Genomic DNA, 23,584 nt, shown 5'->3' on the forward strand with positions numbered 1-23,584 from the left:
TGAAACCGTCACCACAATTTATGCCATGAACATATCCATCCCCTGTGTTCAGGGAGCAAGGTTTCAGATCCAGGTGTGCTGTCTCCTCCTAGCCCAACAGTAAGTTGAGAACCCACACCACGTAACTGCATAGTGAGTGTCAAGGTATTTTAACTGAAGATCCTACTTTAGTACCCAAGCTCCATGAACCTCGTAAGATTACTACATATCAAGTTGTTATCAAGAGCTAACGTTAATAGGTCTCATTAGCTCATTTGTACACAAATTTACTGAAAGCTGCCGATCTGCTGGGAACCCGAGATGCAGCAGTATAGACTAACCCTTTGCCCACGGGGCCTTGCATGTTCTCAGAGACCAAGACTCAAAAAGTGAACCATATATGCCAAGCCAAGCAGTAGGAGAGTTCTGTGTGAATTTTACCTCTATTGGGGACTTTGTTCTTGAAGGAGCAAGGTAAGCAGTGAGGGTATGTCTGCTCGTGGCACGGAGGTGACGGGCGTTTGAGACAGGAGTGCTGATTCACTGTGTCTCCGTTTCTCCCCTTGATTCTGCCACCAGGCCAAAGCTCAGATCTCACACGTGGGACGAGATGGAACCTCCTGCACAGCTGGACTTCAGCCTGCAGGCTCTTCTGGAACAGCTCGATCAGGATGAATTGAGCAAGTTCAAGTCTATACTGAGGACACTTCGCAAGGAAAGGGAGCTGCCCCAGGACACCCAGACAGGGATCGACAAGGCCGATGGGAAGCAGCTGGCAGAAATCCTCATCAACAACTACCCCGGCTACTGGGTGATGTGGGCGGTCATCCGGGTCTTTAGCGACATGAACCGGACAGATCTGGCTGAGAGAGTAAGGAATGAACTCAGAGGTAAGCAGAATCCATTCCTTCCTAGGAGGAAGGAGGAACAGTCTCCAGGATTTTAGAAATTCAGAAATGACATTGAGGCTTGGAGGAGCTACCTGTCCTGAACATAAATGCTAGGTCTTCATAAAGGTTGATGGTGTCTGTCCTTATTCCTCTGTTCTACCTGTTCCTACTCTTTTCAGGTTTCACACGGTTGGCCTTCCATACCTGTGGGTTCCACGTCTGCAGATTCAACCAACCCCAGATCAAAAATAATTGGGGGGAAAAACAAAAACTATAATGTAGCAACTACTTAACTACTTACGTAGCATTTATATTACGTGGTGAGGCATTATAAGTAATCTAAAGATATAAAGTATACAGGAGGGTGTGTATAGGTTATATGCAAATACTATGCCATTTTCTGAGACTTGAGCATCTGCAGATTCTAGTATGTGGGGGGGTCCTGATACCAGTCCCCCAAGGAGCGTACCTCTACCTCTACCCCAACCTCCTCACCAGATGTCTTCTCTTCTGTGCAAGACGATTTCTGTGAAATATATTCTTGATCACAGTCTTTCATAGGTCCTACAAGAAGTTAAATTATTATGTACTCTGTTTTAATTCCCCTTTAGGCTTCCTTCCCCACATGGTATAAACATTCTTTTACACACACACTCACAAATTCAAACCTCAACCTTCCTTTGGGTTAACAGCACTAATAGTATTTTGGGCTGGGTGATTCTTGAGCGGCATTTTGTGCATTGTAGGATATTTAGCAGCATCCCTGGTGCCCAGGTACTGGTACTGGCCCAGAGCCAGTACCTGTATCCACTAGATGCTAGGAGAACCCTCCCCCCAGGTATGACCACCAAAAATGTCTCTAGACACTGCCAAATATCCCCTTGGGGGGACATCTCCCAGGGTAGAGAACCCTTGCTTTAGGCGTTGCTTTAGGTGAGTCACTTTAGGTGAGTTGGCAGCTCTTAGGAATCTCTTAGCTTTAAATGTACTGACATCCAGGATCTAACATTGAAGATACTGATTTAATGAATTGGTCCAGGCTTCTGCCTATGCATGGAATTCATAAAAGCTTCCTGTGTAATGCTAATGTGCATTAAAGGTTGGGAAACATATTCTAGGGCTACGTTGTCCAATACACTAGCCACTTGTGGCTATAGAACCCTTGAAATGTGACTGGCTTGAATTCAAATATGCCATAGGCTAAAATATGTACTAGCTTTTAACTATATTGCTTCATTTACTATCTCTTTAGTACCTTTTATGGATGAGATATTGGCATGATACCATTTTAGATTGGTGAAGGTAGTTTTCATAATTTTTATTGAACTTTTTTTTTTTTTTGAGACAGGGTCTCACTCTGTCACCCAGGCTAGAGTATAGTGGCATCATCATAGCTCACAGCAACCTCAAACTCCTGGGCTCAAGTGATGCTCCTGCCTCAGCTTCCTGAGTAGCTGGGACTATAAGTGCACGTCACCACACCCAGCTGAATTTTGTATTTTTTGTAGAGATGTGGTCTCACTATTGCCTAGGCTGGTCTTGAACTCCTGGCCCCAAGCGATCTTCCCACCTCAGCCTCCCAAGGTGCTAAGGTACAAGGGGTGAGCCACTACACCTGGCCACACCTTTTTATCTTTTATAATGTGGGCACATAAGAACATAAAATTATAGAGGTGGTTTACATTTTCAGCTGACACTCCATTTATCTCAGACAGGAATATGTACTCCAGGGAATATAATTTTTTTCTCTTGCTCTTCAGTAAGTGCATTTAAAGCAGCTCTACTTTCTGTCCTATATTTTACATTTTTTTAATTGACTAATAACTTTTTATGCTTATAGGGTAGAATGGGATGCTTTGATATGTTTACAGTGTGGAATGATTAAATCAAGCTAATTAACAAATCCACCTTACCTACCATCTTACCATTTTTTTTTTGTGGTGAGAGTATTTAAAATCTACTCTTCTAGCAATTTTGAGATATACGTTAACTATAGTCACCCTGTTGTGCAGTAGATGACTAACACTGTTCTTGTTCAAATGAAACTTTGTTCCCTTTGCCCAGCTTCTCCCCTTTCCCCTGCACCTCCAGCCCCTGGTAACCACCATTCTTTCTGTTTCTGTGAGGTCAATATTTTTAGATTCCACGTATAAGTGAGATCATGCAGTATTTGTCCTTCTGAGCCTGGCTTATTTCACTTAGCATAATGGAATCAGCATGTCAAAGAGATATCTACACTCCCTTGTTCCTTGCAGCATTACTCACAATAGCCAAGATACAGACTCAACCTAAGTATCCATCAATGGGTAAATAAAGAAAATGTGGTCCATATACACAATGGAATGCTACTCAATCTTTAAAAAGAAGGAAATACTATCATTTTTTCTTTTTCTTTTTTTTTTTTTTTTTAATTTTTTTTTTTTTTTGAGACAGAGTGTCACTTTGTTGCCCGGGCTAGAGTGAGTGCCGTGGCATCAGCCTCGCTCACAGCAACCTCAAACTCCTGGGCTTAAGCGATCCTACTGCCTCAGCCTCCCGAGTAGCTGGGACTACAGGCATGTGCCACCACGCCCGGCTAATTTTTTCTATATATATTTTTAGTTGTCCAGATAGTTTTTATTTCTATTTTTAGTAGAGACAGGGTCTCGCTCAGGCTGGTCTCAAACTCCTGACCTCGAGCGATCCACCCGCCTCGGCCTCCCAGAGGGCTAGGATTACAGGCGTGAGCCACCGCGCCCAGCCTCATTTTTTCTTTAAAAAATTGCTAGTGTAGAGATCAGTTCTTAGTATTGTTAGGTCCGAAGCCGAGAGACACATGAAGCCTCAGGTATAGCAAAATGCTATTTATTTCTGGCATCTGGGTGCAGATGGGTGGAGGCCAAAGAGCATCTGCCCTGAGGGAGGCGAAAGCCTTGGGTTTTATAGAGAGTTTCTTAGGGGGGAGTGAGTACCTGGGCCAGAACAGCTGCTGCAATAAAATTTTTCTTTTCTTTTTTTTTTTTTTTACGCACACTTTTTTTATTATATTAAAATCAGGCAATGGTCTGACAATAAAAAGGCTGCTTATGGAATACTGTTATGTTAAACTTTGCTTACAGGATGTTAAATCCTTAGAACTAACGTTTTCCCCAGAAGAAGATGAATGGAAATTGCTTTTCAGACTCTTGACAGTTGCTGCTCAAAAGGTGGTTTTACACAAATACTAAATTAAAAAAAAAAACAAAAACTTAAGCACACACGATCCCTCTGAGTTGTTTTATTTTCCTGTATTGCTTTTGCTTTTAAACACTGAAGAAGTTTTAAACAGGGCTCTCATTTGGTCATCCTTGCAATCCATTGGGGTCTAGTTTGGAGTCTGACAACTAGAATAAAATTTCTTGTTTGTTTTTTGAACAACCAACTTCTGGGACCCCTGGGTCAGTCTCAACCTGTAGAGACAAGGCAGCAGGTAGTTCCATCCTTATCAGGGGGGAGAGGAATGCGGGCTGCAGCTGTCTGTTAGGTTTATAACCTCCAGGGACTCTCCAGACTCCTACAGCTGTTGTTTCACAAACCTCGGTTTTTCCATCAATCGCATTCTGTCCCATACATACTTTTAAGTTCCCACCTGGAACAAACCTTAACTAGTATAATATTCCCTGTCCTTAATGTACAGGTGAGGATTTTAAACTCTAGCTGGCCTCGTGGAGATCACAAATTCAGAAACAGTGGGAGGGAACCCAGGGAGTTGTATACCTACCAGGGTGTGGGCTCTGAAAGATGCAAATTTCTCCCACCTCCTCTTTCAGAAGCAGCTATGAAGTCACTTGAGAAAAACAAGCCTCGATCACTGGGTAAGTTACCTCATTTACAACTTTTATTCCTCATGTCAGGTTTTGAAACTCGGGGATCTGTCTTAATAAGACAAGAGACTGCGCTGAGCACTAGGAATGCAAAGAAATATAAGACCTGGTCCCTGGTCCCTGCTCTCAAGGAGGATCTTGTCGCACAGGAGGGTAGCAGTAAGACCAGGAAGCTAAAATGAGGTGGTGTCTGTACCGGAAATCAGTAAATGCATACAGAAAGCTTTTCTTTTGCACATGGATGAGTTGGAGATTTTTAGATTGACCTAAAGCAGGAGTTATCAAACTTACAGCAGCCCGAAAGCCAAATCCAAATTGCCGGCCACTGCACCTGGCCAACTTTTCTCCACTTTTAAAATTAAATCTCTTGAGGGCATTTTCTGCCTACCCTGTTTCCATTTTCATAAACATATGTGGCCGGGCATGGTGGCTCACGCCTGTAATCCTAGCACTCTGGGAGGCCAAGGTGGATCCTTTGAGCTCAGGAGTTTGAGACCAGCCTGAGCAAGAGTGAGACCCCGTCTCTACTACAAATAGAAAGAAATTAGCTGAACAACTAAAAATATATAGAAAAAATTAGCTGGGCATGGTGGCGCATGCCTGTAGTCTCAGCTACTCGGGAGGCTGAGGCAGTAGGATAGGTTGAGCCCAGGAGTTTGAGGTTGCTGTGAGCTAGGCTGACGCCACGGCACTGTAGCCCAGGCAACAGAGTGAGACTCTGTCTCAAAAATAAATAAATAAATAAAGACAAATCCAGACTACCGTCTGTTTTTGTATAGCCCATAAGCTAAGAATGCTTTTTACATTTTTAAATAGTTATAAAAATTAAAGCCAGGTGCAATAGCATGTGCCTGTAATCCCGACTACTCCAGAGGCCAAGGTGGGAGGATTGCCTGAGCCCAGGAGTTCGAGACCAGCCTGGGCAACATACAGAGACCCCCACTTAGCAAAGGAAAAAAAAATCAACAAGAATGTTTCATGAAATTGTAGGAAATTTTGCAAACAGAAAATATTTATTATCTGGCTCTTTACAGGGTGGGTGAAGTTTGCTAACTCTAGCCAAAAAGATTATTTTTTTCCTTTTTTCAACAGTCTCTATTTTTGACATCACCAATATACTTCTTTTTATTGAAATTATTATTATTTTTTTTTTAGAATCAGGGTTTCACCCTGTTGCCCAGGCTGGAGTGCAGTAGTGCCATCATAGCTCACACTAACCTCAGACTCCTGGGCTCAAGCAATCCTTCTGCCTCAGCCTCCTGAGTAGCTGGGACTACAGGCATGCGCCACCATGCTCGGCTAATTTTTTTCTATATATATTTTTGGTTGTCCATATAATTTCTTTCTATTTTTAGTAGAGACAGGGTCTCGCTCTTGCTCAGGCTGGTCTCGAACTCCTGACCTCAAGCAATCCTCCTGCCTTAGCCTCCCAGATTGCTAGGATTACAGGCATGAGCCACCACACCTGGCCTCGTTATTCAGTGTTGAGCTTCAAATATTTCTTGTCCCACTGTGACTTGTCACTGTTCTTTCCCAGCACAGTGTAATTTTACCCACCTTGTCAGAAACCAGGGAGTGAATCCATGACGGCTTTCGGACACCCTTGCGCATGAGTGATTGTGGGAATGCATCTGTTTCTCACACCGTGCATTCTGAACTGTGTAGGACTTCTCAGCCGTGAGGCCGTGGCCTGACACACTTTCGATTTTACATCCAGTGCCTTGTTAACATCCTCTTTACGTAATCTAGTCTTAAATATCAAGACCCAATGGTTGACCTTGAGCCACCTTGAAGTTGCAGTCAGCACAGTCATGGGCTTGTTATGTCCGTCTTTTTCTTTAGACATAACGAGGAGAGAGAACCCAAACCGTGCCTACGTGGATGAAATAATACGGCGCTTGGAAGAAAAAAACCCAGGTTGGTCTTAGGACATCCGACACTGGCATAAGCTAAGTGAAGCCACCCTCCTCGCTGGGCTGTCCCCACTCCTTTTGAGAACCCCCATCCATCTCCTATCTTTCCCCACTATTTTTGATATGCCAGTTGTCTCCTGTAGAATGGCTCCCTCCCTTGCATGAGAATAGAGGGAAAAACAAACATTGCAGAGAAACAGAACTCAATTTAGAGAAAGTTAGGAGAAGGTTGTAGAGCATTTCTCTTGGAGTTTGCCACCTTTTTTCAATTTTAAAAAAGTTGGTAGGTATTAGGTCCGGAGCCGAGAGAGACACACAAAGCCTCTTCTGTAGCAAAATGCTATTTATTTTGGGCATCTGGGTGCAGATGGGTGAAGGCCAAAGAGCATCTACCCTGAGGGAGGGGAAAGCCTTGGGTTTTATAGGGGGTCTATTTTTTTTTTTTTTTTTGAAGCAGAGTCCCTCTCTGACACCCAGGCTAGAGTGCCATGGCGTCAGCCTAGCTCACAGCAACCTCAAACTCCTGGGCTCAAGCAATCCTTCTGCCTCAGCCTCCCAAGTAGCTGGGACTACAGACATGCACCACCATGCCCGGCTAATTTTTATATATATATATTTTTAGTTGCCCAACTAATTTCTTTCTATTTTTTAGTAGAGATGGGGTCTCGCTCTTGCTCAGGCTGTGAGGGGTCCCTTGCCCTGTTCATCCCTGTAAACCCAGCCATTGGAATTCCCAGCTCACAACCTGGACAAAGACTTCGCATGAAACATTGGGCTCCGTGGAGCCTGCTGTATCCTCAAGCTTCTGACAAGGGCAGTACACCTGTTCTATGTCAAGCTCACTGTAGTTTTTGTTTTGCAGAGTATACAAAAGTACAGATAAAAGATATTACAAACGTTGGAAGAACTAGAAGAATGCTGAAAAGAGAAAAGCCAGGTCTGTTATGTGTTCCTGGAATGAGGTTGGGGTCAAGTTACTCTTCTTTCTAAACTTCATTTCTTTTTTCTTTCCTACTTAACACAAAGTATCTTTTCCCCCTAATGGATAACCAACTGTATCCTGTCTGTCCTGTACCCCATATCTCTTGAAGGTAAGGAGGACGTATATAGAGGGATAATAAGGAAGAAGTTCTGGAAAGCTTGGATGAACAATGGGCCTGGAACTGGTGAACACATTGCCGATGTCACCCAGAGAGACAAGATGATGGTCCCCTTCTGTGACCCGAGGACCTTTCCAGGGGTGTTTCCACGCACGGTGGTGCTCCATGGCCCCGCGGGCTTTGGGAAAACCACACTGGCCAGGAAAGTGATGCTGGACTGGACAGAGAACCACCTCGGTCAGTCGTTCAGATACGCCTTCTACATTGCCTGCAAGGAGCTCAACCACATGGCCCCGTGCACCTTTACAGAACTGATCTCCAGGGACTGGCCCGAATGGCGGGATGAACTCCCAGAGGTCTTCGCCCGAGCAAAAAACATCCTCCTCATTATCGATGGTTTTGAAGAGCTAAAAGTCCCTGAGGGGGCCCTGATCCGAGATATTTGTGCCGACTGGGAGGAGCAGAAGCCGGTGCCCATCCTCCTGAGCAGTATGCTGAACGGGAGGATGTTACCCATCGCCTCCATACTGGTCACCACGCGCACTGAGGCCCTGAGGGATCTCCGGTTCCTGGTGCAAAAGCCCCGCTTCCTAGAGATCGAGGGCTTCCTGGAGCAGGACAGGAAAGCCTACTTCTTGAAACACTTTGAAGATGAGGATGAAGCCCTGCGAGCTTTCGACTTGATGAGGAGCAACGAGGCCTTGTTCCGCATGGGCGCGGCGCCCGCGGTGTGCCGGATTGTCTGCACCTGTCTGAAGCTTCAGATGGAGAAGGGGCAGGACCCGGCCCCCACCTGCCTGACCACCACGTCGCTGTTCCTGCATTTCCTCTGTGGCCAGTTCATGCCGGCGCCCGGTGACTGCCCCGACCACAACCTGCGAGGCCCGCTGAGGACTCTGTGCCTCCTGGCTGTCCAGGGCACGTGGACACAGATGTGTGTGTTTGACGAGGAAGACCTCAGGAGCCTCGGGGTGCAGGAGGCCGACCTGTCTCCTTTCCTGGACAAGGGCATCCTGCAGAAGGACAGGGACTGCGAAGGCTGCTACTCCTTCCTCCACCTCAGCCTCCAGCAGTTCCTGGCTGCCACGTTCTACATCCTGGAGACGGAGGAGGAGGAGGAGGATGCCCGGGAGAGCCACACGCAGGACATCGGGGACGTGCAAAAGCTGTTCTCCAAGGAGGAGAGACTGAAGAACCCCAGCCTGACCCAAGTGGGCTACTTCTTATTCGGCCTCTCGAATGAGAAGAGAGCCCAGGAGTTGGAGATGATTTTTGGCTGCCGAGTGTCACTGAAGATCAAACCGGAATTACTGAAACACAAAGCAAATCTCAATGAGAATAAACCCTTCTCGGAGACGGACACGGAGGAGTTTCTGTACTGCCTCTACGAGTCTCAAGATGAGGGGCTGGTGAAGGACGCCATGGCCCACTTCAAGGAAATGTCCCTACACTTGAGAAATAAAATGGACATGGTGCACTCCTCATTCTGCCTCAAGCATTGTCAAAACCTGCAGAAAATCTGGCTGTATGTAGCAAAGGAGGTATTCCTGGAGAGTGGTCCTGAGTCGGAACCACACGCTCAGCTTGAGAGGTAAGAACCAACCCGGTTTTACTCTCCTAGTTCCCACCGTCAGCCAGAGTCTCTTGTTGTCTGTGGCTTAGGGTCCGCATGTTCCCTCTTGCTGGACTTTTCTTCCCATTTAACATTCAAGGTGAGAGGTACAATGTTGTGACCAAAAATTGGGGCTTTGGAGTCAGACCTGGTTTTGAGACCCGCCTCCTCTCCTCTTAGGGGAGCAGGTTTTGCAAATGGCTCTGCTTGCTCTGGTCTGTGTGTTGTTGTGTAGATTTCACAAGATGTATGAAGTGACTATCCCTTTTTTGGCACAACTGCTGGAAGGGCATTCAAGCTTTGTCATTAGAGGGTTAATCGACAAAGTTTCCAAAAGCTGCGCCCCAGCTGTGATCATGGAGCTCTTCCTTCGGTTATCTCAGACTTGCCCAGTGAGAATGCCTCGGCCAGTTACAACTCTTTGGTGTTCTCCATCTAGGTTCAGGTAACATCAGTGGAGCTCAGAGTTGCCACACACTGTTTCTAACCTGGTAGCTGCTAGAAAAGTGTGCTCTTCCATGTTCAGATGAAGATACTGGCTTCCCATAATTGCATTTGACTGGAATTAGAACACAAGTCCTTTGGCTTATAAAGTCCTGTGGTCACACTCCAAAATCGCCACCTTGTGGTAATGTGTAGGGTCCCTTGTCATACGTCGTATGACAAACACATCCTCTTCCTCACTTCTAGGTTGTTAACTAAAATCAGTATCTCTTATCCCCATGCACATTATGGGCCAGAATAGAAACTCTTTTCTTTCGTAGTGGAGATCTCTGTCTTACATATGCTCGATACTCCATGTTCCTTCATCTGGTATTAGGGTCACTCGAGTTACCCTCAGGGAGGGTTTCAACCATTATAGCTTGACATGTATGTTTTTCTACCTTCCAGATAACCATCAGTCCACAGACCTTGTCCCTCCATCCACATTCTGAAATTTCTGTTCTTTCTTCTCTCATCCACCCACTCAGAGAGGCATGCATTTGCATTTTACCTAAATATTTCCTCTGCAGGAGGATTTCTTTAAGAGATGTTTCAAATGGAAAAGAAATTGCACCAACAGTCTCTTCTGTCTCCATGTAAGACCCCAAGTCAAAATGGTATTCGTTTTCTTGTTTCTTTTTAACCTTGGTATGGTTAAAGCCAATGATGGTGCCATTTTTTTTTTTTTTTTTTTTTTGAGACAGTCTCACTCTGTTGCCCTGGCTAGAGTGCCGTGGCATCAGCCCAGCTCACAGCAACCTCAAACTCCTGGGCTCAAGCAATCCTTCTGCCTCAGCCTCCCGAGTAGCTGGGACTACAAGCATGCACCACCATGCCCGGCTAACTTTTTCTATATATTTTTAGTTGTCCAGCTAATTTCTTTCTATTTTTTAGTAGAGACGGGGTCTCACTCTTGCTCAGGCTGGTTTTGAACTCCTGAGCTCAAACGATCTGCCCGCCTCCGCCTCCCAGAGTGCTAGGATTACCGGCGTGAGCCACCATGCCCAGCCTTGCTTCTTTCGATTTTACTTTGCTAGTTATTGTATTTAGCCTGAGTTACTTTTATTTCTTGACCATTGGTACTTTTGTTTTCTTCCATGAAAACCTTCAGATATTAGACTACTCCCTTGGTTCTACTGTGTCCCCTGGTCAATAACAAAATATCTGTTAACTTTCTGACACATCATGGTTTCAGATAATTTCACCATCTTCTTGAAAATCAGAATACTTTTTTTTGTAATTACAAAGATACCACACATAAATAGAAAAATTAAAGCAAAATGTAATGGAAATGTAAACAATCCATGGCACCAGCCAATCCTTCCCTATCAGAGGCAACCACTAGAAGAAAACATACTTTTCTTTGAAAAGTCTGAGTGTATGAGTGTGTAACTACCTAAAGTTTGTATTTTCTCAAGTTTTTGCAGATATCATTTTAGGTCAACAAATATCATTGCAAATTAGCCTGAGAAATGGCCAAATATTATGTATATGGATATACCATGAAGTACTCAAATATTCCTCATTGATATACTTATTGTTATCAATCTTTTATCAATGATGTACTTAGAATTTTAACTTACTCTTACCCTCTATTGGATTGTTGTGTAAGGAATATAAATTCTTTCCCCAGTGATACTACTTAGTGATAAGTTGTCTGATAGTGGCACTAAATGATTAAATCATCCAACTTTTGGAGTTATGCTTATTTATTAGGGGTGGATGCCCAGAGAAACCCATGTCCTTCACCATGATGGAAAATGTTGGGTCAATAACCCCCTTCTCTTCCCCGCAGATCCCAGGATGATCAACACATAATTCCTTTATGGAGAGACCTTTGCTCCATGTTCGGCTCAAATAAGAATCTGAAATTTCTGAAGATTAAGGAAAGTTTCCTTAGTACCTCATCAGTGCGGCTTCTTTGTGAAGAAATAGTTTCTACCACCTGTAATCTCCAGAAAGTGGGGTAAGTAGAAACCAATCCCTAGATTGAAATCCCCAGGGCATGACTGGGTTTCTTACATTTTTAATGTTGGAGCAATACTCAAATTCCTGTCCCAGACCCGAACCAGGTACTCAAGACACAAGGAATTGAGAGAATCCTTCCTAGTCTTAAATTTGTTGAGTGGGATAATCACAGGAAGTATTTTTAACGCAGCATGAAATACAGTTTGGATGTCCACAAAATAGTATAAGGAAGAACATCAAGATCCTAGGGAAAATTCTTCATCTTATCGTGATGATGACAGGGCTCTATGCAGAGCAGGATTTCTCACCGTCTGTTGACACTGGGGCTGTGTATCTCTGTAGGGGGTGGGGAATCCAGTGCATAGGACAGTGAGCAGCATCCCTGGCCGCTGCCTACCCGGACACCAGCTGCACCTCCTCCCCCAGGTGTGACAACGAACAATGTCTTCGGACATTGCCAAGTGTCCCCGCGGGGTCCAAAATCACCCCTGGCTGGGATCCACTGATGTAGAGAGAGATGGAGAGCAGGTTGAGACATGGCTGAGAACTGAGCATTACAAGCCTCTTGGGCTGGACAGGTGTCTGTCTGGATATGACCAAAAATGTCCTTGAATGAAGTTGGAAAGAAAGGGTAGAGCTAAGAAGCACCTGAAAAAGATAATTACATACTTATATTCAGAGCAAAGTGTGCTTGTATCCACCTAAGACAGCATTTCAGAGTCTTCCTGGAGCTAAGATTCCTTTGTATGGATCACGTGCTTGGACAATCCAGCAAGCCTATATCTGGGCTGGTGTTGGGTCTCGGGGGTTGGGGAAGGAGGCTAAATACAGTTTACTCAGCTAGGTTGGCTTTGATCTCAATGAAAATTCTCCGTTTCGTTGAGAACTTCTCAGGCTGCAAGCATCTTCTTTTGTATCTTTCTTAATGTAGAGAAATGAGAGCCCTTGCCCCACTAATGGTTATGTTGGCCATAGGATCCTGATTCTAAATGCAAAGAGAATTCCTTGAAGTCAAACTATTTCACAGGAAATAGCATTTACACAGGGTACCCACTGGTAACACTACAGGGAAAAGAAAGACATTGGAGTTTCTAAGAGTTTCTAAAGGGACATTTTGGTCCGGGCGTACAAAGCTTCAGTTTTGCAAGATGGATAAGTTCTGGAGACGTCACGGACAGCAGTGTGAATATAATTCTCAACACTGTATTGCACACTTAAAATTTGCTAAGAGGGTAGATCTTAAGTATTCTCACCACACACACAAAAAGGAAATAGTAGCTATGCAAGATGAATGTCAATTAGCATGATTGTGGCAATTATTTTACAAAGCATACATATATCAGATATATACAGTTAAATATATACAGTTTTTATTTGTCAATATTACCTCAGTAAAGATGGGGGGAATTTAAACATGGGAAAAAATAGTTTCTAAGGTTTAAATATATCGAGCCCTTTGTTTCTCTTGGTGCAGAGTATGAGTATAGAAAGATGCTTGAGACATCACTTTTGTTTTCTTTTCCCTAGCCTCAAAGACATCTCCCCAGCTGATTTTTATCAGAACTTCTGCCACGCTTTATGTCGTCACAAGAGTCTAACACATCTGACCCTTCAAGGCAATGACCAGAATGACATGCTTCCCTCATTGTGTGAAATCCTGAGACACCCAAAATGTAACCTGCAATATCTCAGGTATATCTCTCCATCACTAAAAACCCTCATCAGACAAACAGCTGCCACAAGCCTACACAGCAATTTTGTGTAAATTGGAAAAAGTCTATTTTGACTGGGCCCAGTACTACTCAAGGCAGATGGCTCAAGATAGACCATGGGTTACAATTCAGCTTCCATTTGCCTTAAGCAGTGGACAACCTAGACAACCACACATGAGGGTCTTAAGTCCAAAGAAACTCACAGAATCTTGGTATCCTCCTCTCTGAGATCATTTGTTTATGGTTCATGCTTCTCCTGTGCCATGATTCAGAATACTAGCTACTTTTTTCAGGCAAGGACCCTTCAGGAACATCAAGTTGTTCCTCTCCTGTCGGTGCTCTGGTTTGAGAGATCTCCCCTTGGGAAGCTGTCCACCTGGTGGCTCAAGTGATGATCACCATCACCCATCATGGGGTTCCATAGATCCTCACTCGAACACACTTGAGCAGTAGCAGGAACACAGTTTGTGGTGGTCATTGGCCTCAAATTGTGGCTCTGCCTCTACTTACATGATCATAGGCTATTTAACTAGGTCCTTTCATCAGTAAGATGGGTACTATACATCTCCCAAGGATTTGAGGATTGAGCAAAACCAGTCCAAGCACATATACATTCAATAATTGGTTAGTAACAATAATAATTGTTACTAACCATTACAAATGACCCACCCTTCCTTTTCCTGTGAATATTAACCAGGAAAACCAAGGTTGTGTGACTTGAAGATCTGGGTCACTAATTAGTTTCTCAATGAATAAATTGATACTCAACATGGAGGAGGAGACTCCATATAAATTCAGGTTTTGGGGGGATGCTGTTAACATTCTGCTTCCTGTTTCAGTTTCCCAGTTAAAGGTGGTTCCTCTGTTGTAAGTGAGGCTCTAAGAGAATGGTTTTTAGCTGAATTTCAGTGAGTTTTAGCTATGTAGCAGGTGTTCTACTTGGCATTTCTTGTGCATTATCGACTTTCAACACTCAAAGGTATGACTTGTATTTCCAACTTAAAGATGGAGGAAATGAGGCTTCGTAAAGCTAAGTAGGTGGACCACGTCACACACACAGTAAATGGAAGAACCAGGATTACAATAAACCTCTAGAGGCCACAACGACATGTATGTTTCAGTGAAGTTCCTTTTGCCCATGACAGCCTTCTAGGGGAATAGAATGTGGGTGCCAGCTCCATGATAGGGTCTGTTGACTGGACTTCTGAATAGGTAGTTCTCAACATGTGGTCTCCAGGCCAGCATCACCTGGGCACTTGTTAAAATGCAAATTTGGGGTCCCATCCCAGATCTTCCGAATCAAATTCTAGGGATAAGGCCTGTTAATTTTTTGTTAACATATCCTCCAGGTGAACACAAAACACCTCGAAACATAGACCAATGGCCTCTACACCCAGGGTTTCTAACTCAGAATGACTGAGGTTTTGTATTTCCAGATGGTTCCAGGGACCACACTTTGACAACCACAGTTCCCAATAATTCAAGCCAGGGTGTAACATCATGAGTGAGAGAGAAAACCGAAAGCAATTCTTCGGGGTTGTGGTGTTTGGAGTCTCAGAAATGACTTGTTCCCATTTTCCCACAGGCTGGTTTCTTGCTCTGCTACCCCGGAGCAATGGGCAGATCTCGCCTCTGCCCTGGAAACCAACCAGTCCCTGACAAGCCTGATCCTCATGGCCACCAAGCTCATGGATGCCGGCGTCAGGTTGCTGCACACGACTTTGAGACACCCGAAGTCCTTCCTGCAGAGGCTGTCGTAAGTCTCTTCTCCTCTCTATGGAGTGTCTCTGTTTTACATCTGGGGCATGGTGAGAAGAGAAATGGCCATCCCCTACTTGCTGAGCAGCCCAGATGGGACGTTCTATCGATAGACACTTGGCTCCCAGTTTCAGACCCAGGCAGTTGGCTCACGAATCTAGGTCTTCTCTCATTCCTGTCCCTGCGTATGATCACTAGCACATGACGGGGAGGGCGGGGAATTAACAAGAAGGGCTTTAGGACACCAGCACTTGGAGACAGCCAAGAAGGTTGGACTTGGGAAGTGTTCTTACCACCTTACCGTTTGTGTGATCCTTTTGCAGGCTGGAAAACTGTCACCTTACAGAAGCCTGTTGCAAGAACCTCGCTTCTGCTTTGATTGTCAACCAGAGGCTAACACACCTGTGCTTGGCCGAGAACACCCTTGGGGACAGAGGGGTGGAAATTCTCTGTGAGGGCTTGAGTTACCCCGACTGTAAACTGCAGATCCTGGTGTAAGTCCCTGTCGCCTGGCTGGCTGTGTGTGAGAGAGCATTTGTGCACACATACCCCCAGATTCAAGTAGGACACTTATGGGGACAACTAATAACCTCTCTAAATACCCCACGCATGACCCTAATGGTTACCACTGGCGAGACCCAGGGAGAGGGTGACAGAACAAAATATAAGAAGTGGTATTAATATTCTATAGGGATAGCTGGTTTCCAGGTCTCATTTTTAAAAATCTGTGTCCTTAGAGCTATGTAATACAAACTGTACACAATTGGGTGTCGATGGGCCTTATTTGCCAAGGAGCTCCATATACTCCGACTGTTAATCCTAAAATCACAGAACAGATTTCTAGAAAGGAATGGGGCTACACCAGTTGTTTCTGTTCAGAGACTCTACTTAGTGTTAACATCTCTGGTGTTCTTTCTGTCTATAAAGTCACCTGCAAGAGTAAGAAACGTTCAACTTTTCCTGTAAACTAGTTTTAATCTAGAATATGCCTTAAGGCACCCAGTGTCTGTCTACCGCACCACCCCATGATGTGGTCTCTGAGTGTGTCTAAAACCCACGGCTTGATCGCGGTTTGGTGTGTAGCAGCAGCCAGGACTAACGGGGTTGTCTTATTTTCCCTTCCCGGCACTGATTCCTAGGCTGTGGCACTGCAGCATAACCGACGATGGCTGCAAACACCTCTCAAAGCTGATCGAACAAAAATCAAGCCTGACGCATTTGGATCTGGGGCTGAATCACATCGGAACTACCGGACTGAGGTCGCTGTGTGAGGCTTTGAAGGAGCCACTGTGTAACTTGAGATGTCTGTGGTGAGTTGTGCTTGATTGAACTTTTAATCCAGACCTGAAACGAAATATCGGTGTTGGCAGTTCCTTCCAGCACTTAACGTCTGTTGAGTGTTTTAAAAATCCATTCGGATGGTTGAAGGAATAGGCTCCAGTCTGTGACACCCAAAAGCCACCCATGAAAGGATTTAAGGATGCAATGTCTCAACCCATGGAGAAGCGGCTGCTGCTGCCCAACTCCCAACATTCAGAGAGGTAGGAATTAGACATTGCACCAGAACACGTTGGCCCATGAGCAGGTGAATGGACACCATTCAGTTCTGTCTTACAAATCTCACGAGAATTAGGTACCATCAATCAGATGCACTTGAATCTGGAATCCTCCCTATGAGGAACTTAAAAGATCATTAAATTCCACACGTAAGTGAGATCATGTGGTATTGATGTGCCTGGCTTATTTCACCTGGCATAATGTCCTCCAGCTTCATCCATCCTGATGCAAATGGCAGAATCTCCTCTTATGAATGAGGAATATTCCATCGTATGAATATACCACATCTGCTTTATCCATTCTTCTGCTGATAGACACTTGCATAGCAATATCTTGGCTATTGTGAATAATACTGCAATGAAAATGAGGGAATCTAAAAAAGTTGAACTCATATTAATAGAAGCAGAGAGTAGAATGGTGGTTTCCAGGGACTGAGGGGTAGGGAAGTGAGGAGATGTTGGTCAAAGGGTATAAACTTTCAGTTATAAAATGAACAAGTTCGGGGGATCTAATGTATGGTACTGGTGGTGGTGGACGTGCCCATCTGATTATGGTAATCACTGCACAGTGTGTACAGGTCTCAAATCATCACATTGCACACCTTGAATATTTTCAATCTTTGTCAAATATTTTAAAAGAAAAGCAATTAGTTTTCTGGCCTCTACAGTACAAGAAGTTACAGTCAAGTAGTAGTGTTTAACCCCTACTTCATAACAGAAACGCTTGGAGTTTTGAAAATCCTGGGGCCCAGGCTGCACCTAATCGGGTCTCTAGAAATGAGACTCAGGCATCAGTATTGTTTAAAATTTTTAATTAACACATAATTTTATTTACAGTATACAACATGTTTTGATTATATGTATACATTGTGGAATGGTTAAGTCAAGCTAATTAAAATATATAGCCTCACTCTTCTGCAGTGAGAACACTTAAATCTACTCTCAGCAATTTTGAAGTATGCCATATATTTTCGTCAATGGTAGTCACCAGAATGGACAATAGATCTCTTAAACTTATTCCTCCTGTCAAACTGAAATTTTGTATCCTTTGACCTACATCTGCCCAATTTCTCTACCCTGGCCCCCAGCTTCTTGGAACCACCACTCTACCGAGTTTGACTTTTTTAGATTTTGTATATAAGTGAGATCACCAAGTATTTGTCTTTCTGTGCCTGGCTTATTTCACTTAGCATAATATCCTCCAGCTTCATTCACATTGTTGCAAATGACAAGATTTCCTTTTCTAAGGTTGAATAATGTTTTATTGTGTACATACACGCCACATTTTCTTTATCCATTCATCCACTGATAGACACTTAGGTTGATTGTGTATCTTGGCTATTGCGAATACTGCTACAATCTGGCATCAGTATCTTTAAAGCTGAAGCATGATTGCAGTGTATGGTGAGGATGCCGAGTGAGCGGATCCTTGGACTCACAGGCAGGGAACCACTGGTTGCTACGTACCTACTTGCAGGTGAACAGTCTGCTGGCTCACAGCACAGCTGGGGTAGGGAAGGGTGGCCACCCTTTATGTGGCCAGCTGTAACTTGCTGACCGTAGTCTCAGTTACACATTCTAGGAAATAGGATTAGTTGAATCCATTGCAAAAGGTGGTTATGACGGTGAAATGTGTATGCGTGTTACTCAAGTATGTACCATGCCGTACGGTAAGTGTTCGATATGATGTTTAGCCTATTCAGGATCCTGGAGGAAACCTAAATATGACATATTCCCTGATCTCATATGTGTGTGCATATGTTTGTGTATATCTGTGCATGTATATGCATAGCCCTTGAACATTCATGTATCCCTTGTATATCTGGCTTCTCCCCACATGACACCTCCAAATGAAAGAAAGTTTTCTCTCCATACTGTTTTTTTGTTTGTTTGATTGACTGATGAGATGGAGTCTTGCTCTGTCACCTGGGCTAGAGTGCCATGGCATCAGTCTTGCTCACAGTAACCTCAAAGTCCTGGGCTCAAGCGAACCTCCTGCCTCAGCCTCCTGAGCAGCTGGGACTACAGGCGTGTGCCTAATTTTTCTATTTTTAGTAGAAAATAAATTTTCTTGGTCTCGATCTTGCTCAGGCTGGTCTCAAACTCCTGACCTCAAGGGATCCTCCCTCCTCGGCCTCTTGGAATGCTAGGATTACAGGCATGAGCCACCATGCCCAGCCCATCTTCATACTGCTTTTATCCAACATCAAAGTTTATATCTCTCCTTAGAGTTCTGATAGGCAGAATTTAGATGTTTGTCTGAAACTGATCTTTTATCCACCAAAAACTGTGGCAGGAATTATACCTCAAAACAAACTATTTTATTTATTATTTGTTGTGTAGCCTTCAAATTATCTCTGTATTCTGCCTTCATTCCCCTACAGTTTTCCAACCAAGCAGTAAGAATAACTTAGAAGATATAACTCCTGTATCTCTCTGCTCAAAACCCTCAGTGGTTGCTCATTTCAATCCTTTAAATTCCTAAACTTACAATGGCCAAAGGGTCTTATGTGAGCTGCCCCCTTTTGCCCTTGACCTCAGCTCTTAAAATCGCCACCCAACCCCTTGGCTCACTGTCATGCTGGCTGCCTTGATCTTCTATTAATATTTTACAGAATAACCATATGCAACCTCAGGGCCTTTGCACAAGCTACTTCTCTGCCTGGAGAACTGCTATTCCAGATCTCTGTGGTTCATGCCGTTCACCTCTCAAGTCGTCTTCAACCATTGCAGTTTGAACCCCTGGCTACTCCCTTTGACTTTTGTCCCTTGTCCCTCACTTCTATATGGCACAAGACACTCATTATTCTCCTATCAGCAGATGAGCTCTGAGGGCAGAGACTTTGTTGCTCATGTAGATCCCCAACACCCAAGAGTGTGCCTGGCATGTGGGACGGTATCAATCAGCATTGGTTGAATTAATGAGTTGAATTCTGTATTTTGCCAACAAGGTTGTGGGGTTGTTCCATCACCCGCTTCAGCTGTGAAGACCTTGCTGCTGCCCTCGGCAGCAACCGGAGCCTGATCACTCTGGACTTGGGCCAGAATTCCTTGGGGAATAATGGGGTGAAGATGCTGTGTGAAGCCTTGAAACGTCAAAATTGCCCCCTCCAGACACTCAGGTATGATCCTTCTACTCCCCAGCATGTCTCCTCTGTGACAGTAGGTTTTGGGGGGAGTGCAGACAGCAGGCATTTGTCACAGGCATCGGCCGCTAACGTTCATGCATTGGTGTTTGGTGGCCAGGCAATTCGCCCGTTCGCTGCCTCTGTTGCTTTGGTGAGTAAGGTAAGTCAAAGAATGCGACCAACACTCAGTCTGGAACCAGGAAGCTGGATTTGTAGCCTAAGTGAGGGAGAGCTGTGGTGGTTGGCCACTTGTTAGGGAAATCAAATTGCGGAGGGCGCTTTTGGAAAGAGGTCTGGTATGTCGACGTCAGCCTTGGAAGCATGTTCTCTGCAGTGACTCTTCTGTCCGAGAGTGGTCTGGGGCAGTAGACGCTATCGCCAATTGTCTCTTGTACACTTGCTCATCCGAGCAAGTTGTCATTGGGTTTTGTTTGCTTGTTACCATGGCAACAAAGAACCATGCACCCTTCCTAGGAGTGTGGGGACTTTTTGACATTCTCTGACGCAACACAGACTACTGGTAGCTTAAAACCATTATTGTGTAGAGAAGTAGAAGAAACATAGATTATATGTTTACTTAACATGAATCTTTTTTGGAGACAGAGTCTCATTCCATTGCCTGGGCTAGAGTGCCGTGGCGTCAGCCCAGCTCACAGCAACCTCCAACTCCTGGGCTCAAGCGATCCTCCTGCCTCAGCCTCCCGAGTAGCTGGGACTATAGGTGTGAGCCACCATGCCTGGCGAATTTTTCTATTTTTAGTAGAGACAGGGTCTTGCTCTTGCTCAGGCTGGTCTTGAATTCCTGACCTCAAGCAATCCTCCTGCCTCGGCCTCCCAGAGTGCTAGGATTATAGGTGTGAGCCACCATGCCCGGCCTTAACATGAATCTCAGCCCTAAGTTACCTTGTGAGTCGAAAGAAGGAACATGTAGACGCTAAAGTTTTGGGTTTTTTTTTTTTTCTTTTCATAGCCCTTATAAGTGAGCCCTTCTACCTTAGATAATGGTGAGTTTTAATCATGACATAAGGCCCCCAACAAAGACAACAGGGCGGGTGTTTCTTTGGACCAGCCAGTCAGACAGACATTCTTTCCTGGGTCTTTGAGTTTCAAGATCAGTGATTCAAGGTGTGTGCTGCTTCTGCCTGGATCCTAGATCCTAGAAAGGTATAATGCCCCAGCCCTGTCCCTTTTATAATTGGATATTTATCTCTCTGATTCTGTCAGATACCCCATATCCTTCTAAGTTACCTAAAGTCACTTTCTCTTACTTGCAGCCAAAGAACCCTAACATCACACCTCATATCCTTGGTCTCTAATATCCTTGGTCTCTTATCTTCATACATATTTTGATGTGATGATTCCCCCTCTCCTCCTTTTCCTGCCCTCCATTTCCACATACACAAGGGTAAATATAATTAAAAATGAGGCCACCATCATCACAGGCCAAATAACAGATGGTGGTAGTTAGCTAGTATCTTGTAGCCAAGGAAGTGGGGGAACAAAGGCTGGCCTGACTGGCTTGGTTCAAAATATCAATCTCATCTGGGTAACTGGTATTCCTGTGTGCACCAAGTGGAAGTTGTCAAAGTGGGCTACGGAGCAGGGAGGTTGGTGTTAGAGCGATGTCACAGATGGATCCATCACTTCTGTCTCTCACTCCTCATGCAATGTGAAGATCATCCAGGCATCCAAGCTACACAGTGGCTTTGTACCATGTCACTGTAAACCTGGTATCTTTTTTCCCTATCAAATCAATATGGAACTCTACTTTGCAGCATAAAATAATCAAGAAAGGTGGCCCGTGCCCTATGCATCGTTAACATGTGAGCCTTTCAGGCACTGGGAAATTTGAAACGAATCTTCTTGAAGCAACAAGAAACCTTTCTCCCCCCTTGTCTTCCAGGGTGAAAATAGATGAATATGATGATCTAATGCAGAAGCTACTAGAGGAAATGAAAGAAAGCAACCCCCAGCTGACCATTGAAGAGGACCTCTATGATCCCAGGAAGAAAAGACCTTCTTCTCATTACTTCATTTTCTGAATCCCCCACAATCGCTTGTTTACCAGTGAAGTCGGTTCCTAAATGAATCTTCAAGGTTTTCCTATGGAGCTGCCTCAAGGATAAGTTGATTGCTGGGCTAGATGTCACTTACCCTTGGTTCTGCCTCTGGTTTCTATAAAAGTACGCACGAGTCACTTCACCCTATAGATATAGAAATGTCTATGTCACAGGTCTATTGAGGGAAATAAAGGTGAGAGCATTCATGAAGGAAGCTGTGTGTATTAATGAGTTCTGACAAAAATTAGAGAATTAGATACCTTATTTGGGGAGAACTGATCCCAGGGAAAAAAGTGACAAGTGTTTTGTACTGATTTCTCTTTTTTTTTTTTTGAGACAGAGTCTCACTCTGTTGCCCTGGCTAGAGTGCCGTGACATCAGCCTAGCTCACAGCAACCTCAAACTCCTGGGCTCAAGCAATCCTCCTGCCTCAGCCTCCCGAGTAGCTGCGACTACAGGCATGTGCTACCTTGCCCGGCTAATTTTTTCTACATATATACATATATATTTTTTTTAGCTGTCCAAATCATTTCTTTCTATTTTTAGTAGAGACGGGGTCTTGCTCTTGCTCAGGCTGGTCTCGAACTCCTGACCTCGAGTGATCCTCCCGCATCAGCCTCTCAGAGTGCTAGGTTTACAGGCATGAGCCAATGCGCCCGGCCTAGAGGTCTTATTTAAAAAAAAAAAAATGTTATGTATTGCTCTTTGAGAAATTTCACTGGCACTACTAAAGTGGGGGGGTGGTGTTTGGCAAGTTCTGATTGGTAAGTGATGATAGTGGGTAAAACTATTCTTAGAGTCATAGCAGTTTTCAGTAGCTATTAGATAAAACTTAGGTTATAGCAGGCAGTGCCAGCAGCCAGGCTTGCAGAGAATTATGTTCTTGGATCAATGTTATGTACGCTGAGTGCTTTTTTCCCTGGCTTCTTTTTGTTGGTGTTGTTTTTCTTTTTGTTTTTTTTTTTGTTTTTTTTTTTTTTTTTGAGACACAGTCTCACTCTGTTGCCCAGGCTAGAGTGAGTGCCGTGGCGTCAGCCTAGCTCACAGCAACCTCAAACTCCTGGGCTTCAGCGATCCTACTGCCTCAGCCTCCCGGGTAGCTGGGACTAGAGGCATGTGCCACCCATGCCCGGCTAATTTTTGCTACATATATTTTAGTTGGCCAGATAATTTCTTTCTATTTTTTTAGTAGAGACGGGGTCTCGCTCTTGCTCAGGCTGGTCTCGAACTCCTGACCTTGAGTGATCCACCCGCCTCGGCCCCCCAGAGTGCTAGGATTACAAGCATGAGCCACTGGCCCTGAATAATATTGTGTATACACACACACACACACACATACCACATTTTGTTTATTCATTAATTCATCAATGGGCATTTGAGTTGCTTCCACCATTTTGCTATTATAAATAATGCTATGAACGTGAGTATATGAATATCTGTTCAAGTCCTTGCTTTTAATTCTTTTGGGTATATGCCCAGAAGTGGAATTTCTGGATCATATGGTAATTCTATTTTTAACTTTTTTGAAGAACCACCATATGGTTTTCCATAATAGCTGCACCATTTTACATTCCCACCCGCAA

At 44.3% G+C, this 23,584-nt stretch overlaps 1 protein-coding gene across 1 annotated transcript; it reads left to right on the forward strand.

Annotated features, from left to right (window-relative positions):
• Window positions 1–562: 562 nt before the first annotated feature.
• NLRP2 (NLR family pyrin domain containing 2) lies at window positions 563–22,303 on the forward strand. Its single transcript, XM_045532755.1, has 12 exons — window positions 563–869; window positions 4,658–4,702; window positions 6,554–6,628; window positions 7,487–7,561; window positions 7,716–9,315; window positions 11,615–11,785; window positions 13,315–13,479; window positions 15,085–15,255; window positions 15,581–15,751; window positions 16,397–16,567; window positions 19,765–19,935; window positions 21,845–22,303. Exons 1-12 carry the CDS (start codon window positions 590–592, stop codon window positions 21,981–21,983), a joined length of 3,234 nt encoding a protein of 1,077 aa, XP_045388711.1. The 5' UTR covers window positions 563–589; the 3' UTR covers window positions 21,984–22,303.
• Window positions 22,304–23,584: the final 1,281 nt, after the last annotated feature.

Source organism: Lemur catta, chromosome 19 (genome assembly GCF_020740605.2).
Source record: "Lemur catta isolate mLemCat1 chromosome 19, mLemCat1.pri, whole genome shotgun sequence".
NCBI lineage: Eukaryota > Metazoa > Chordata > Mammalia > Primates > Lemuridae > Lemur > Lemur catta.